This window comes from Delphinapterus leucas, chromosome 6, assembly GCF_059928025.1.
Source record: "Delphinapterus leucas isolate spDelLeu-1000000601 "Yukka" chromosome 6, BTC_Dleu_Yukka2, whole genome shotgun sequence".
Taxonomy (NCBI): domain Eukaryota; kingdom Metazoa; phylum Chordata; class Mammalia; order Artiodactyla; family Monodontidae; genus Delphinapterus; species Delphinapterus leucas.
Window position 1 is genome coordinate 75958218 of NC_143134.1, and position 18172 is coordinate 75976389.

Genomic DNA, 18172 nt, shown 5'->3' on the forward strand with positions numbered 1-18172 from the left:
GCCCAGCCCCCTGGGGTAGACACCTGGTGATTTCTGAATCATCCCCACCCTTTCAACTGAGATGATAAACTTCTGATGAGCTACCTTTTATTTCCCAGTGAAAAACAGTCTTAGTAAATAATACCCAACTTGGCAACAAAGGAATGATGGAGAGGAAAGGGAGGGGCAACAGAATGTGGTCTAGTCTAGTGGTTCCATATGAGACTTGGTGTCAGCAGTCCTGGTCTGATTCCCAGCAGGCTCTCTGACTCACTTTGAGCAGGTCACATTGTGTTTGCTGTTTTTTTGCATCAGGAATCGGATTGTGGCTCACTTGGCCTAGTGTCTTGTGCATGGGCACAAGGCACTTAACTGCAAATTCAGGGGTTAAACTATTGTCCACCCAGGAGGTGAGTAAGTAGCCTTTAAAGAACACTGTCAGATATCTGTGAACTGTGAGGAAGATACATTCATAATGGGTTAGAGTGTGAGACATTGCCCCTAAACACAGTTATCGTGCACTCCGGAAGTAGAATGAATAATTTCTAGTGGATTTGTGAGGTCTCCTAGATTTACTGAGAGTCTCGTGGAGCCTTTGGAGGTGCGCGTCACCCCGGGTAGACTGATTTCCTGCTTCATGGCTGTGGCAGTTTGGGTCCTCCGAGAAGCAGTCACTAAGCTGGGATTAGGTGGAAAGAGACTTATTGGGGGAAATGGCTGGGAAGCATAAGTGGGGAGAGAGCTGGAGCAGCTGGGGGCCAGGACCATGTGTCCATTAGGCATAGAAGTCCCAGTGCCTAGGAGACTGACATTTTTAGGAATCTATGAGCATGTTTTAATTTGATTTATTTTAAAATCAGAGGGAAAAAATGAATGTCATAATAACAAATATTATAATAGGTCCGGCCTAGATCATATTCATCTTTATATGAATGCAGTTATAAAATATAATTTTTATATATTTTGTGGAGAAAGGGGTCCAGCGCAGCAAAAGTGCCTAGGGCCCCAACAAAAGTCCTAACGCGGCCTGGGTGGGGAGAGCCTTCAGCACAGGATGGAAGGCTAACACCTGTGAAAGAGGGGGGCCAGGCCGATGGGGAGTTGCTGAAGAGCCCCTGTCAGGCAGAATGGCCTTGCCCTGGTACCCCTGCTCTGCTTGGTCATCAGCTGAGGACACCCGAAGTGGCATGGCCTTGGCACACATTGCTGTTGTGGATCCAAAGGTGAAGCAGCTGGACACTGAATGGAGAGTATGTCAGGAACCCGCCAGCATGGCCCCGCAATGAGGTACCAAGGAAACAAAGTATGACAGCTCCTCTACCCTTTCTCCCTGGCTGGATATCTTGGAAAGGGATTGTTTCACCGGTTAGACAAATTACAAAGGGCATAAAAACCTCCTCTCTGCCTTTGACACTCACGTGCGTTCTCAGTGAGCAAAGGCATGTTACAGGGCTAGCTGGTCACACCCATTCTGCATTAGTCGGAGCTACCTGGCCACCAGCAGTGCTTTAGAGGACACCCGAGCTTAGGAGGGGGGTTCATGGCCCTGCTTCCTTATCAGAGGTTCTTGGATTCTGCTTGGTCTGACATTCTGATTCTTCCTTTAAAATCCCTCCCCAGGGGTGGCCAATTGGGAGCCCATCAGCTGTTTCCAGTCTTGCAGATATGTTTATTTGGCACACACAAAATTTAAAAAATTATGGTGGGAGGTGTTATGGGTTGAATTATATTTCCTCAAAATTCATATGTTGAAGTCCGAACCCACAGAAATTCAGAATGTGACCTATTTGGAAATGTGGTCATTACAGATCTAATTGGTTAAGATGAGGTCATACTAAAGTAGGGTGGGCCCCAAGTCCAATATGACTGGTGTCTTTACAAAAAGGGGAAATTTGGACACAGAAAGATACATGCACAGAAAGGAGAATACTATGTGAACATGAAGGCAGAGATCAATCCGTCAGTGTCAACGAGTGCCAATGCCAAAGAAGCTAGGAGGGAGAGAGGCATAGAATAGGGTCTCCCTCACAGTCATCAGAGGGAACTAATTTTTCTCGTACATTGACCTTGGACTTCTAGCCTCCTGAAGTGTGGAACAACAAGTCTCTTTTGTTTCAGCCACTCAGTTTGTGGTGCTCTGTTATGGTAACCCTAGCAAGCTAATAGAGGTATCATTTTTAAATGAATGGATTTGCCAGAAAAATCTGGATTTTGAGTTTCAGTGGGAAAAGCTTGCAGCACCTGGCTGGATGTCAGGGCATCAGCTGGAAGTAGAGGGATGGGCTCTCAGGGAAGAACACAGGTCCATGCAGGAGGCTGGCGCCCCTTACCACCAGCTGGTTGTTGCAGCCCGAGAATATGGACCCAGCGCTATCAGATTTTCTGATTTTTTCAGAGTAGCCTAATTTCTGCTTCTCGTTGCTGGTAAAATGTGATTTCCAATGTTGGCAGCTAATCCATCACTCTATTTTCTCCCTGACCCGCTCCACTTCAATCATATACTTGATCTGGCTGGCTGCTCTGATCATCTGAGTTTGTGATTTCTGTTTATTCACAGTTGCATGGCTTGGCAAGATGATCAGACAATTCTATTTAAGCAAGGGAGATTTTTCAGAGGGGTTGAACAATTTGCTACTGGGAGAAAATGAGTTTTAATTTATCCACCTTTCCCCTCTGCCATGTTGCAGTGAGGATCTTTCTGAGACCATGTATGTGTTTTGGATCACCATTTGTTGAGGGCCTACCACATACTAGGCAGTGTGCTAGATGCAAAGTAAGTCTCCAGTGTGTGAATGCATGTATTCTTCCTAATATCCTTACTGCTATTTTGCTGAGGATAAAAGGAATGATTATAAACCTGTAACCAGGTAATAAAAGCAAAGACATTAAGCTGTAATTGTTCTGAGCTTGTAAATAGAAAGGCCATTCTATCAAAGCTACATTGCTATTACTCCTCTGTCACTGCAGCTCAAATAAATTTAGACAAAATTGCTGGTAATAATAGTACCATACTGGGGAAAGCATGGTACTAAAAACATTAATGGCATTGCTTTACTTCATTATAATCATGTTAGGCAATTACAGTGTGCCAGGCACATGCTAACCACTTCACATACATAATCTCATTTAATACTCAGATCAACCATATGAGAGAAATATTTGATTCTTATTCTAGAGACCACAAATTGAAGCCCAGAGATATTGAGTGACTTACTCAAAGTCCCAGGGATGCTAAGATACAGAGCAGGATTCAAAGTCAGTTCTCTTAATGTCCAATCCAAGCTCTCCCCATTCTGCCTCACAGTTTCTCTCTTTCACCAAAATGCCTCTAATGCAGTCAGCCTTTGGGTCCGGAGCCCACCAAAGCCTTGCCACGAGTGGGGTCCCAAGTTCAACTTCCCCAATCCTAACCCCGTCAACAGTGTTGACTGACCTACATATTCTATTAAAGAGGTACAAATTGTCATCTAGTTTGAATTCATATCAGTTTCACTCAAAGAACACACAGCGACATTTTGTGTACATGGGAAAGAGGTACAGGAGGGTCACTGCGATTTTAAGAACAGATGGTATGTTTGGTATGCTCTTAGAAACCGTCCAACTCAAAGAAGGCTTGTTGGAGGGGGACTTCTGGGATAATGTCCTGCTTTTTTTTTTCACAGCTGTGTTCAGCTTGTAAAAATTCAAACACTTTACAGATGACACATCGACGTTTCTATATGTATGTTTTACTTCAATCAAAATTAAGGGGAAGAAAAAGAATGGTGCTTATCTAGTATTAAGCAGAGCCCAGTGAACTCCACTACTTATCTCCAAGCTGCAACATTCATCAACCCGTGGCCAAACTTCTTTCCTCAATAACTCATTCGCTTCCTCTCCTCCACTCCCACTGGATTATTTTGAAGTAAATCCCAGATCATGTAGTTGTGTCTGAGACTCCGCCTGCCTGTCTTAGGCTGTTTTCTCTGTGTGATTTCAGGCCACTACATGTATGTGGACTCGGTTTACGTCACGCATTACCAGGAGGTGGCACAGCTCATCTCCCCGGTGACCACGGCCCCCATGTCTGGCTGCTTGTTGTTTTATTACCAACTCCAGCAGGGGAATGACGGCATCTTCTCCGTGTATACGAGGGATGTGGCTGGCCTGTATGAGGAGATCTGGAAAATGGGCAATCCAGGGAATGCTGACTGGAACCTCGCTGAGGTGGAGTTCAGCGCCCCGTACCCCATGGAGGTAGGTGTGCCAGGTGTGCCCTGGCCTGGCCGCTCTACTGGGATGCCACCCACACCCAGGCGTGGAATTCGAGAGATACTACAGTCTCACACTCATTCTTTCTTTTCTGCTGTGTCTCAGTCTTAATCTTCCTTTTCCCTTCCTTGGCCTTCTCCACTTTTCTCCCTCTTTATTCCCTCTACCTTCCTCCTTTATCACTTCATTTTCTAGACAGAGTATTCTTTAATAAGGACAACTATGGGAAAGCCAGTCAACCCACTAGATTTCTTGGGCACATGCTCCCTCTGAACCTTGCACTGTGGTCACATGAGTTCAGAAGAGGAGATCAGTGAAACACCTTCTACGTGAAACTCCCCCTTGAACTTCCATTCCTGACAGCAACTGAAGGTTTCCCTTACTTGAGGGAATACTCTCTCTAAATTAAAAAAAAAAAAAAAAGACTTATTTTCTTCTTTTCTCCTTTACAGTATAAATAATGTCATAAAAGTCAGAAATAAACTTATGATTGTGGCCCTAATTTGAAACAAGCCTTGGGGGCCTGTAAAGTTTTTTAACTTTTTATGGTTTAAAACTCTTTATAGCTACATGAGTGGTAAATGTCCAGTGCAGAAGAATTAGAAAATTCAGAGAGGCAAATCAAACGAAAACACCCTGCAAAGATAAGAGCTACTAACATTTTGGTGTTTATCCATGCAGACCCGCAGACCTGTTTTCAAAGCACATATATTAATACATATCTATGTATGTGTCTGTTGGATGGTCCAGTACTGATGACCATCCAACAAAGTAGATAAAATTATCCCCATATTGCAGATGAAAGAGGAGGAGATGGAGAGTGCAAGAAGTCTGACGTTTTGTTCTGGGTCACACTGCTGGTGCGTGCCAGGGCACTGAGAAAAGTTCCTGCGTTAAATCTGACCTAAATTTGAAGCAAGAAGGCCAGCTCTGTCCGGGAACCCCTAGGACCTCTAGAGTCAGTGGGTGCAACATTGTGGTTGCAGATCTGGAGCTCTAAGCAGAGTCTTAGTTCCCACAGGTTTTAACGTCTCCTGCTTTCGCTTTGCGCTTTTGCAATATCTTCCCTAGTTCCGTTTAGAGTGCAAAAGAAGCAGATTATCCTCTGGATGCTTTTCAGTGGTGCCATCTGCTCACCTGATGTGGAGCTTCAGTGAGTGTTGGGCTTGAGTCTCAGTTTCTGATGTGTCCTGTCCAGTGCCTGCCACTCCCCTTCCCATCCTTCTCCTTCCCCCAGACAGCCCCGGAGAGGGGCCTGTGGCAGTATGTGTTCTATTTCCTATCCCAAAGTCTAACCAGGGCTTGATTGGCTCTTGCAGCCCAGTGGAAAATTTTCTGTGAGTTTGGGTTACAAGGAGGAAAAGAAATACACATACTGCTTCAGAAAATTTTCCTTCTGTTAAAGTCAAATGAGTCACACACACAGTGAAGGCGTCGTCTTCGCAAATTCCTTTCATCCAACCGTAAACTCCCGGGGCAACGTTTAGATGAGTGAGACTTTGCTGAATTTTCTTTTTAATCAATGCTTGAAAAGTTACAGTGTCTGTTTACTGCTTAAGTTCACTACTAAACTTCAATACCTATCCTTTTGGGTCACACGTGTGTGATTTTGCCCTAGCAGTCGGGACTCATTACGCCGGGATTATTTGCTCTTGGTAGTTGCGGGGGGAAAGAAATTTATCCTGTGGAAATCAGAGAATTTAAGGTCCCCATATTCTCAAGTGAATTTTTAAAAGGAAAACAAATATTTGAGACCCTCATTCTGAACAAGAGAGAACATAATGGCACAGAGGCTGTGATTTGCCAATTATGATCGGAAATATTCTTATTCTCCCTTACTGTTCAGTAAGATCACATTCTGTCGTTGGCTTTATCAGCTGGCACCTTGAAAACGAGATGTCACAGACCTGTGTTGAGTCTGTAAACTTAATTAGCCCCTCCTCATTCGTCCACATCTGTTTCCTTGGTTCTCAGCCCTTCCTATATTGCCAGAGACGAGCTTCCAGGGCCCCTCTTAGATTTTGCAGAGACCAGGTGTCTAAGGACCATAGTCATTAAGCCGAAAGGGACCGTCTTGTCCAAACTCTTTTTTAAAAAATTAAGAAATTGAGACCTAGAGTGGAGAAGGGACAAGCTGGAGTTACTTAGTGGCTAACTAGCCTCAAACATGAATGTGAGTTCAGGAGGGGGTGTCACCCAGGAGGAAAAGGCATGGATTTAGTTCAGAGCTCGTTATGCACCTGACTCCATGCTAGGATCTGTATATACAGCATCTCATTTAATGGCATCTACAGTCCTACAAGGTAGGTGTTATAATGCCTATTTTATAACTAAGAAAAGCGAGGTCCCAAGAAGGTTAGCTATGTCCCCAAGGTCACCTAGTTGGTAAGTGACAGAAATGGGATTTGAACTCTGGCCTATCTGCTGCCAAGACACCATTCTCTTTAGAAGAGGTTGAAGACTAGACGCCTATGGGTCAAATCTAGCCTATGATGATTTGCCTAGCTGCTGTAGTGGTATATGTTTGTTTCTTTGTTTTTGTTTTGCATGTTTGTTTTCGTTTTTGAATTAATTGCTAACATTGAAAAATCCAAAGATTTCAAATAAAAATCTAGAGATCCAGGTCCTCTTGACAGTTTGGTAAATCCAGGCATGTTAGTCCTAAATTCCCACACGTCAGCAATTGACGAAGCTGGGTACCAGCGGCCCTCTTTAGATGAGACTTGCTCCCCATTTCACACCCTTCCCTGCTGCATCAGACCAAACCCATGTCACACATTTACGTTACCTGCCTGGCCCAGGTAGGCACTTGAGTTTCCACCCCTGCTCAACACTGTATCTTCTCATGTTATCAATTCAGCAGAGTGGACTGCACACTGGGGTAGTTTTCCCAACACAGGTGAGCGCTGGGCTCACCACACCTGATCCCCATGGTCACAAGCAGAAAGTCGTCCACTGACCTCAAAGTTACAGTTGGTGGCAGAGAAGAGAGTATAACTAAAGGGGGCTGAACTCATTAACAACCCCGTGTTCTCTTTAACCATTTGAGCATGCCAGGATATGCTGAAATCCTAATATCCATACATAGGATTTCTGGGCCTGATTCTGACTTAGGCATCAGGAAATCATCTCTGCATCTTTGTCCAGATGGACATGGAATTTTAAGTACTTGATTTTTTTTTTTTTTTTTTTTTTTTTGGTACGCGGGCCTCTCACTGTTGTGGCCTCTCCCGTTGCGGAGCACAGGCTCCAGACGCACAGGCTCAGTGGCCATGGCTCATGGGCCCAGCCGCTCAGCGGCATGTGGGATCTTCCCGGACCGGAGCATGAACACATGTCCCCTGCATCGGCAGGCGGACTCTCAACCACTGCACCACCAGGGAAGCCCTGGACATGGAATTTTATGTATGAAAAAGGGAAAGGACCTTAGAGGGGCCTAGGTCTCTGTGAAGGGCAGCAACAAAATTAGCCTGCCTTCTGCAAGCAGGCTGTTGTTTCTTTAATTGAAGTTCATAATGCAAATTATCAATTCTGTAGTTCTATCAGAAAGTGATATAGGTACTTTGACACTCAAGGGGCAGGATGGGGCGGGGGGCGGAGTCCACCAATAAAATGCAACTTAGGGCTTAGTATTCACTCTCCCCAAAAGAAAACTGGGGGTTAAGGAGGGAGCTGCCCAAATGCCTATACACCTGGCTGGATTGACACACCATTTTAATCATAGTTACAAGCACTTAAGCCTAAAAGAAAATATAAACACGTAGCAATATTGTCATTCTCCTCTGCAGGTTATTTTTGAAGTTGCCTTCAATGGTCCCAAAGGAGGGTATGTTGCCCTGGATGATATTTCTTTCTCTCCTGTTCCCTGCCAGAATCAGACAGGTAAGCATTCTCTTTTCCTTCTTCCTCACATCTGGAATTTTCCTTTCTCAACAGATGCCTGTGGTCAAGACTTGCTTTAATTCCTTCTAATTTCCCTACCTTTTCCTCTTATCCTTACAAATTATTTAACCGCATAGTCATTTTTCTGGCATATTACACTTTTTTTCTCTCACAGAGTGAATCTAATTTTTCTGATACCAGAGGTCAATTGTCATGGGTTAAGAAGCTTCTATCTTCTCTACCTACTAAGAAATTAAAATTAAATAATGCTAACTCACTCCCACTCCATCTTTCTCTTTAAAGGGTATCTTGGGTCCATAGACAGGTGGCTGAGTAGGTGGAAAAAAACTCTCAAAATCTACTGAGTAGAATTATAAAAACTTATAAAAAAACTAATTTTATGAATCTAATTTTTAAATGTCCTCCTGTTTAAAGATGTTAGTATTTGGTATACATTTCTATGATGGCTTTTGGCCTCAGAATATATACTCAATTTAATCTCTCTAAGTGAACCCTCACATTATTTTATCATGGCCAATTTTGTTTCCATAAACTTGGTGTTTGGGAAAAAGAGGAAATTTTTACTTTCTGGGAAATTAGGGAAACAAATTGATTCAAAGTGAATTAGAAAACAAATGTTTTAGAATAAGAAGGGTGACACTATATTAACGATAACCCAGATACATGCAGTCGACCTTAACTTTTAGTGAATTTGTTTCCTTAAGAGGCCCCAGGGAGACACTGTGGTCATCTGACTTATTAAGGAGCCCTCATTCTGGGTTTTGGAGTGTGGGAAGTAAATTTTTGAACTTGGCCTTGGTAGTCCAACTTTCACTTAAGGTAGAGTTAGTCTCTAATATGGTTTCAAATATATATTCTATATGCAAGGGAACTGAGAAAGAATGTTTTCTACTCAAGCTAAACTGTTACCCTCAAATTACAGAGAAAGTTGTTAATTAGCTAAAACCAAATATTATTTTTGACTAATTTTTTTTAAAAAAACTAGTGAAACAGATAGAACCAGACTGGATTTACATACTTATATTTTTTCATTAAAATGCTTTAATCCAGCTGTAATCAAAAATTAAAAGAGTCTCTAAATTTGACAGAACACAGAAAGCAAAATTGTTTTACTTCTCTAAATCTGATTACTCCCTAAATCCATCAGTTAATATTTCAGTGATGTTAATAGTAGTTTTACAACATCTTTGTGATTACTTTCAGAAAGTTCGTCTTCTCAGTCACTGGGCACTTACACTGAACTTTTTTCTATATTTCCAAGTTATGCATATGGGAGAAGAGGTATTTATTCAGCATCTCTACTGGGTAGCAGGTGGGGTGAGGCGGCAGCTGGAAGGTGATAGAATCTACTAGGCCACCTTAGAAGGGATGTTTAGAAACGTTCTCCCCTTTAAAAATACATAGAATATATGTGAGCTCTTTCCCACTGACTGGTGAAAAGAAAAGAAAGATTCCAGCAAAATAAGGACCGCTTATTAAGAGAGTTGGTGACCCTTCAGTCTGTAAAATCCAGCCCAGACCCTCCCTCTGTAAGGACCACCGGGGATTCACATTCTTATATAAAGTTAACCAAGGTCCTGTATTGGTCTTCAGAACTTCCCAACATACCAACTTTGCTTTAAAATGGTTTAATTACATGATCAAAGTGTTATGCTTGAGAGCCAGCCTTTTGGACTCACATCCCTACTCTGCCATTTACAAGCTGTGTAACCTTTGTTAATTAACCTCTCTGAGGCTCTGTTTTCACCTTTATGGGACAGGGATGGAAGAATCTGTTTCATAGAGGTGTCGGGGTGAATGGTGAGTTAATAGTGTCTGTGACAGCCTTAGCAGAGTATGGCACACAGAAAATGCTTAGTCATTAGACCTAATATTTACTTAATTTTCAAAATATTCCCATCCATTCCCCTAGAGAACAGGGGGTCAGATTGAAACCAAAGAGACCCAGCAAAGGGCACTGCTTTGACGAATGTGTAAGCTGGAGCCTGCTTTATGCCCTTCATTAAGCAGCTGTGGGCCAGATTCTGAGTCTTAGAAGCTGAACCCTCTGGTTTTCATACTTCCTCTTGCATTTCACAAATAGTTTATGGCCTTCTGTTTCGAAACAGGTGCCAACATTTTTTTCTTTATCTTGGTTAGCTTCAGACTTGTTGTCTCTGCTTTTCCCAGCTGGATCTGGTGGTTTCTTCCCTCATCTCCCTAGTAAGCTGAGACAGGAATTATTTCAACATATGAAGCATCTTGTTCCCACCATCTGGTTGCTCTTAGAGTTAATCCAGTTTCCCAGACCTGAGACCTATCTCAGAGTAGCAGGTATTAAGCACCAGTGGCTTGCTACCGCGCCAACACCCCCGCCCCAAATAGTCCCCCAGGGTGCTTCCAGAGGACAGTGAGACCTTACCCCATCCCCCCAACTTGAGTTACCACACTTCCCTTTCCAAGCCTTTTCCACCCACAAACTCCCCATCTACCGCCACATTTAGCCTAGAATCTAGATCATAGGAATAAGCTCTCCTCTTAGTCTGTAAGGGCTTGAATGCCTAACAGCTGATTCCATTCACTTCTAGGAATCCTGCCTTAATGCCCAACTCCCAAACTGAGCGCTCCAGGCTGTGCCATATGCAGACCTAACTAACTCTCTGGGCTTGGGTTCGCCCCACACCCAGGCCAGGGTCTGGGAGGATCCTGACACTCATGGATATACATCTGAAAGGATGTCTACCTGGGCCTAAGTCCCAATATTGACCATTCATCAACAACACACTGCCCAGACCTCTTGTCTAATTGGAAACCTGGCTCCAGATGTTGTGTAGGTTACCGCCGAAGGTGTGACAGTCTTCCTTAGCTCAGAGGCCCTCAAAGATCTCCACAGCCTGATCAGTGGCCCAGTCTGCTCCATCATGATTCCTCAGTCTGGTGGTAGTTCCCACTCACTCTCTTCCCTCGCCAGCCTTGAGCTGTCCCAGCTTGCTTTTGGACTGGCTTGTGCTAAAATAAGAACTACTGTGCAAGTTTAGCAGCCTAAAGAGCACCACGCCCAAAGTCTCTCTAGCACCACAGGGGCTGATAAGCCTCTTAGATCTCGAGGACTGATACTGAGTTCATCTCCATGAACCCTATGAAGCAGAGGAAAAGATGAGAAATACTCCTAACCATTCTTCTCAAACCGCAACACCCTCTACGTGAGTAATATACCTTCAGAGCCTCCTGATTCTAAAAAGTTCAAATGTCAGAAATCAAGTAATTAACGAAATCGTACGTTATGATGCTCAGAGAGACTTTATTTCTTTTTTTGGATGGGGTGGGGATGATCAGCTGATGCTCAGGGACTTCCAGTTTTCTCTGATTCCTCCCTGTGCTTCAAGTATGTCATTAACACTCCCCAAATACAATTGTGATTGCCACTTGACTCATGCTTCCAAAACAAGCCTGAAGCAAAGGCTCTTCATTCACCCCAGATCTTTGGGGAGCTCATTTTAGGTCACACATAGGCCCTCTGGCCTCATCTTCAGTAATTAGATACTATCTCACGCTAGAGGAAGCATTCTGGGTGAAAAAGATTTAGGCTTTGAGTTATGCTTTTGAGGTTTTCTTTTTATCAGACCTTCTTAGGACCCCAGAAAAATCCATTGCTCAGACTAAGTGTTTAGCAAAATAATATAATTGCATCCTCAGAAAAATCTTCTCTGTGTGACTCAGCTTGTCACTATGGAGACAACAGAGGCTTGCTTACTTTCAAGTTTTAATACCACCTCTCACCCCCTCCCACACACCTAGGAAATGGGTTATGGTTCTCTTGTGGATGCCCAGGTATATATTCCTTAGGATGTATTCCTGATGAATAATTTCGCTGACCTTCCATTCTCTTTATGCATGGCTTTTGGGAGTGCCACACCATTTTTCTGAGCTAGATGGCCAGCTGTAGATCTGAATTCCCATCTGCTTTTTCATTACCAGGTGGCAGAGGGGTGACCAAGACTGGAGACCATAGTGGGGTTTCCCATGGGCTCAGATCTCCACGGGGGGATGTCAAAGGATCCTTGTTTGTATGACGTCATATTCATTTTCAAATGAATACCTTCATGACTTTATCTTCGCAACTTAAAGAGTCACCATGATGCTGACGGAGTCAGAAAGAGCAGTGTGTGGGTTAACCCACCAGTCTCAGAGCACTGAGAATTCTCTTCCTTTCCTATCTGGCTCATCAGGGTCCTCTCCTTGTACACTTGCTATAGGAGCATTTTCTTTCTGTTCTCTCTTTGTAACGTGGTGCTAGTCACTTTTCTTTTTAATTTAGCATTTTAAAACTCTTCAGTATCATTTTAAACTCAGACAAAATTTGCAAGAATATGTTAAAAAACTCCCGTATACTCTCTACCCAGGCCTACAAACGTTTAACATTTTGCCACGTTTGTTTTATCAACCATTTAAGAGTAGGTTGCAGGGCTTCCCTGGTGGCGCAGTGGTTGAGAGTCCGCCTGCCGATGCCGGGGATGTGGGTTCGTGCCCCTGTCCGGGAAGATCCCACATGCCGCGGAGCGGCTGGGCCCGTGAGCCATGGCCGCTGAGCCTGCGCATCCGGAGCCTGTGCTCCGCAGCGGGAGAGGCCAAAGCAGGGAGAGGCCTGCGTACCGCAAAAAAAAAAAAAAAAAAGGGTAGGTTGCAGATATTATGTCCTTTCACCACTAAATACGTCAGTGGGTATTTTCTAAAACCAAAGACATCCTCCAACATGCTATGGAATAATTATAAAGTTCAGGAAACTTAACACTGATACAATATTATCAATTAACCTATAGTCCATATACTAATTTCACCAATTGCGCCAATAAAGTCTTCTATAGGTATTTGTTTTTCTGGACCAAGATGGAACCTTGGACCCCTTGTAGCATTTGGTTGTCATGTGTCTCTCATCCCCTTTATCCAGGCCAGCTCCTCAGCCCACTGGAATGTTTTCTTACTTTGAAAATTAACAAATTGAGTCTCTGTCCCTAAACAGCTTTTTGTTTCATCACATCTCTGCACCTAGAACTCAAGTGTTTTCCTAGAAGTGATTTTCTGCTTATTCGAAACAGTGCTGTCTCTGGCCCTAAAAGGTTCTGTCAGTGTGCAGAACAAGATTACACTTGGCTGCACTGAATGTGTCCCAAACCGCTGCAGTCACGTCTCCTCTGGACACAGAGGGCAATCTGAACAGTGAGGTTTACAGTTAGTTGTTGCTAGGACCACATCATTCTTGAAAGAGCAGAAATCTTTTATGTTCCCTTTCCTCCAGGCAATCTGGGATGAGGTGATATTTATAGACCAGAGTAAGTGACACCAGAACTCAGCAAAAGCCAAAATAGTATCAGAACGGGTGACAGAATTGGTGTGACTGTTTGAGCAGTGTGATTTATCCTGAGTAATGATCCTCTTCCAGCAGATCAGATCTTACTACTAATGTCAATTATAAATAGACAGTGGCTGTGCTTCTGACACAGAGATTGATCAACAAAGGAAAACTATTTCTAGAAAATATTATTTCTGAAATATCTGTCAGAAAGAAATTAAGAATTCTATAAAATCCTTACTTTTTCTTTTTAATTTTGTATTAATGAATTTTAAATTGTGAAGAAGTATGTGAATAAATGCTTTCAGTCTTTAATCAAGAAAGGAAATTTCTTTTGAAGTCTGGTACTTCATTTTTGTAGAGAATGTGAACAGAGCTCCTTCTTTCCATCCCTTTAGGGAGGAAAAGAACAATTTTACTGTCATGCTGAAATGTGGATTTGATGCTAACCTGTCAGCATGCCACTAGGGTAAAAATATTTTTGTTGTGTGTTACTTCTCTGAGCTCCCCTGGTACAAATGTGTACATATTTGTCAGTCAGTTAATGTAGTCCTTTGAGATCCTTGGGTTTGGCTCACTTTAACTTTGATTCTCCTTTGCTCAGAGCGTCCTTTTAGTGCCGTAGAAGCAAGCTGCAATTTTGAGGAAGATCTCTGCAACTTTTACCAAGACAAAGAAGGTCCAGGCTGGACCCGAGTGAAAGTAAAACCAAACATGCATCGGGCGGGAGACCACACTTCAGGCTTAGGTAAATCAGAGTCTGTTGTGTGGGATGTCATGTTGGGGGTTGGGAGCGGGTAGTATTCATCTCCATTCGCCAGCCGCCAGCCGTTCTCACCAGGACACCAGCTTGAAAAAGGGAGGTGGGTGTGGGAGCAGCTGTGAAGAAGCAAAGACAATAGGTAACCTTGTGTCTGGCCATTTTTCAAAACTGGAATTCAAGCTGCTGTGCTAGCAGGAGTATTTACCAGTTAATTAAATAGTCAAACCTTTGGAAATTATCTTGCTCTTCACTTTAGATGGAGAAGTACCTTTAAAAAGCTATTAGATTCCAATTATATGAAACATCCAGAAGAGGCAAAGCCATAGAAACAGAAAGCAGATTAGTGGTTGCCAGGAGCTGGGGAGGGGGATGGGAAGTGACTGTTTAATGGGTATAGCGTTTCCCTTTGAGGTGATGAAAATATTCTGGAAGTAGATAGCTGTGCAGCATTGTGAAAGTACTAAATGCCACTGAATTGTATGCTTTAAATGGTTAAAATGGTAAATTTTATGTTATGTGTGTTTTATTGCAATAAATAAGATATAGTGGGGTATGAAAGCTATCACAGCTGTTGGACAATTTTGGATGGACCTACAAGGAGCTCTTAGAAATCAGTTTGAGCTCCCCTTATGTAAGGATTACCTATCTCATTAAAGGGAGCCCTTGTGAAGCCCACTCCAGTAGAGACTGGTGGAAAGAGCTTATTCTCAAGGGGTTAGTGTCTAATTCATTTATTCAACCATTATTTACATACTGGGCACGGGGGTGACTTACCAGAAAGCTGATGAAGCTTGTTTCAGGGCCCCTCACTTTCACGGGGCCCTTGCAATTTCATACTTGTAATTTTGTATTCTTTGCTTAGGGGTTGGCTAACTTGTAGAATTACAGAATAAAAGCCTATTCTGACCCTGGCCAGCCTAACCCCTGGGGGATACAATAGTGAACAAATCAGGTATGTATCCCACCCTTGCTGGCTGACCGTCATTTCAATGGGCAAGAGAAACCCTAAACAAACATATACGTAAATAGACTCAAGATTACCAGTTGTGGAGTGTGCTGAGAGACACGAAGAGTGACCTCTGAGAGAGAATAAGGAACCACATTTTGGGTGGGGAGTTTATCTTTGTGGCTTTTATGTGTGGATGCAGGAGCAGCCCAGGCAGAGGAATCAGCATCTGTGAGGGCTTTGAGTTTGGAAAGAACTGGATACTCGCAGGAATTAGATTAGAGTGGCTGCACCGTGGGGAGGAGAGTGAAGGAAAATGAAGGTAGAGAGGAAGATCTTGGGCGTGGCAGGCCAGAGTAAGCAACTGGGATTTTACTACAAAGGAAATGAGAAGCCATTGAAAGAGTCTAAGTAGAGAAGAGAGGGATTAAATTTAGGTTTAAAAAAAGATTGCTCTGGCTGTTGTATTGGCCACCTGTGTTAGTCTGCTTGAGCTGCCATAACAAATACCATAGACTGGCGGACTTAAACAACAGAAATTTATTTTCTCACAGTTCTGGAGGCTAGAAGTCCCCAAATCAAGGCACCATTGGGGTTGGTTTCTGGTGAGATCTCACTTCCTGCCTTTTCCAAAGCGCCTTCTCATTGTGTCTTCACATGGCCTTTCCTATGTGTGTACACATGGAGAGAGAGAGAGAAAGAGAGAGATCTCTGCTGTCTCTTCTTCTTATGACACCAGTCACATGGGAGTTAAAGCTTCACCCTTGTAACCTCATTTAACCTTAATTGCCTCCTTAAAGGCCCCATCTCCAAATATAGTCACATTGGGGGTTAGAGCTTTAACATATGAATTTTGGGGGACATAATTCAGTCCATAACACCACTCATGAAAAAAACCAAAGAATCTTTTGCCGGATTAAATAAAACTAAACTGTATAGCAAAGACTGAGGCACCCAAAAGAAAACTGATGAAGGAGGATCAAAAAAGGGAAAGGAAAAAGAGTAAGGTATTATTCTTTTTCTTTCTGCCCCAGCTTTATAGGACACGTAATTTAACATGGTAAACTGTTTTAAGTTTACCATAGGGTTGGTGGAGCATGTGGGAAGGGAGATTCTTGATCTTATTTTTTCATGTTATTTAGGAGAAATTGGGGAAGATCAGATCTTCAGCACCTGGGAGGGTCTATCTGATTAAAAAGCTGCTTTTTAGGAGCAGGCTTAACATATGAACAAGACAGTAAGCTCTGCCCAGATACACAAACCACACCCCACCCATCACCCCCCAAGGACTGCCAGGCCCTGTAACCTCTCCCCCTCCACTGGTCACTGCAGGGGTAAGACGGAAAATCAGCTCTGGGCCTTGTGTTCTGTATGACTCAGTACTACTCAGTCTGGTTGTCAGTTGGTTGTCCAAAAAGTGGGGAACCCCAAGATGATTTCATCCTTTTTGTTTCATGAAAAGTGTAAATCCTAGGAATTCCCTGGCGGTCCAGTGGTTAGGGTTCCATGTTTTTACTGCTGAGGGCTGGGGTTCAATCTCTGGTTGGGGAGCTAAGATCCTGCAAGCCACGGCACGGCCAAAAAAAAAGAAATATAAATCCTGATTGATGACTAGAATCTGGACATATGCAGTGGGAAATCTGTACAGGTATACTTAAAAATGGAGAAGGTTTATTAGCAATAGAGTCACACAGGTATTTTCGATATTTTAAATGCTTTCTATCATTTAAGGCCTGTAGAAATAGTCTCTGTTGGCAAACTCCACTGCTTGAACCAAATTTTCCCACTTGATAATCTGGGCTGAATTATTTAGGTTTTTCATTGCTGATGCACTGAATGCTTTGTCCTATTCGCAGGGTATTTCTTGATGGCCAACACAAAGTTTACGTCTCAGCCTGGCTACATTGGAAGGCTCTACGGTCCCTCCCTGCCAGGAAACTTGCAGTATTGTTTGCGTTTTTACTATGCCATCTATGGGTTTTTAAAAATGAGTGACACCCTAGCAGTTTATATCTTTGAAGAGAACCACATGGTTCAAGACAAGATCTGGTCTGTGCTGGAGTCCCCAAGGGGCGTTTGGATGCAAGCTGAAATCACCTTTAAGAAGCCCATGCCTACCAAGGTACAGTAGAACATTTCTGCAATTTTCAGTTGCTAAACTGGGTTAGTGAATTTCTGTTTAATTATATTCAACTGGTGATGCGTTGTTTTTCTTCTGTTCAAGATGAGAGCCCCACTCCCACACCCTGTCCACAGCCATGCGCGAGTTATATCCTTCAGTTCTTTTCAGTTTTCTGTCTCTCAGAGTCATGGTCACCTAGGGAGTTTGCTTGTTTAGTCCGTAGATTCCTTGAGGATAGTCCAAAGACAGAGAATATGTGAATAATCCAAGTTCAACAGCTATACTTTAGTTCGAAGCCACAATTCACACACACACACACACATGCATGCACATGCGCACGCACACACACACACACACACACACACGAATGCTAGTACTTTCAAAATGTGAAATCAGCGAGCCTGGTTCTACATTGAGGCTTTAAGGTCAACAACCTAAACCTCTAGCTGAACACAGGATGGGGAAACTCAGTAAAATATGAGAGCCAACCCAGACAGAGAGAATTTAAGCAATGGAACCATCAGCAGAGTATTTGATAGCAATAAGAAAACAGAGATCTTCATTGCGGGGAAAATACAAAAGAAAACTGTGACCTCCTGAATTTTACAACTCATAAACTTAAACTTAAGCTTTACAGGTGCAATAAATTCTGTCAACTAACCCAGATGAAATTAGAATGGGAAAATCCATTTTGTTTCATCTGTCGGTTGGTCAGAAGATCTCTCTCATGTACCTTCTGTGCAAAAAAGAAGCTAAAAGAAGGTCCCTTCCTACAAACAGATGCCTCACACAATGGGAGCGCAATAGATATCACTGAAGAATGGATGGGTCAGTTGATCATGTTCATTAACTAGGAATTACCCAAAGTCCAGGCTCCCC

At 43.1% G+C, this 18172-nt stretch overlaps 1 protein-coding gene across 1 annotated transcript in view; it reads left to right on the plus strand.

The window, feature by feature from the left end:
• Window positions 1-18172, plus strand: part of MAMDC2 (MAM domain containing 2) — a 178493-nt gene that overhangs the window by 105450 nt on the left and 54871 nt on the right. Inside the window, exons 6-9 of the mRNA XM_022573534.2 lie at window positions 3959-4215; window positions 8019-8112; window positions 14067-14210; window positions 17028-17293. Coding sequence (XP_022429242.2) covers window positions 3959-4215; window positions 8019-8112; window positions 14067-14210; window positions 17028-17293 — 761 coding nt within the window. The remainder of the gene's footprint in view (window positions 1-3958; window positions 4216-8018; window positions 8113-14066; window positions 14211-17027; window positions 17294-18172) is intronic.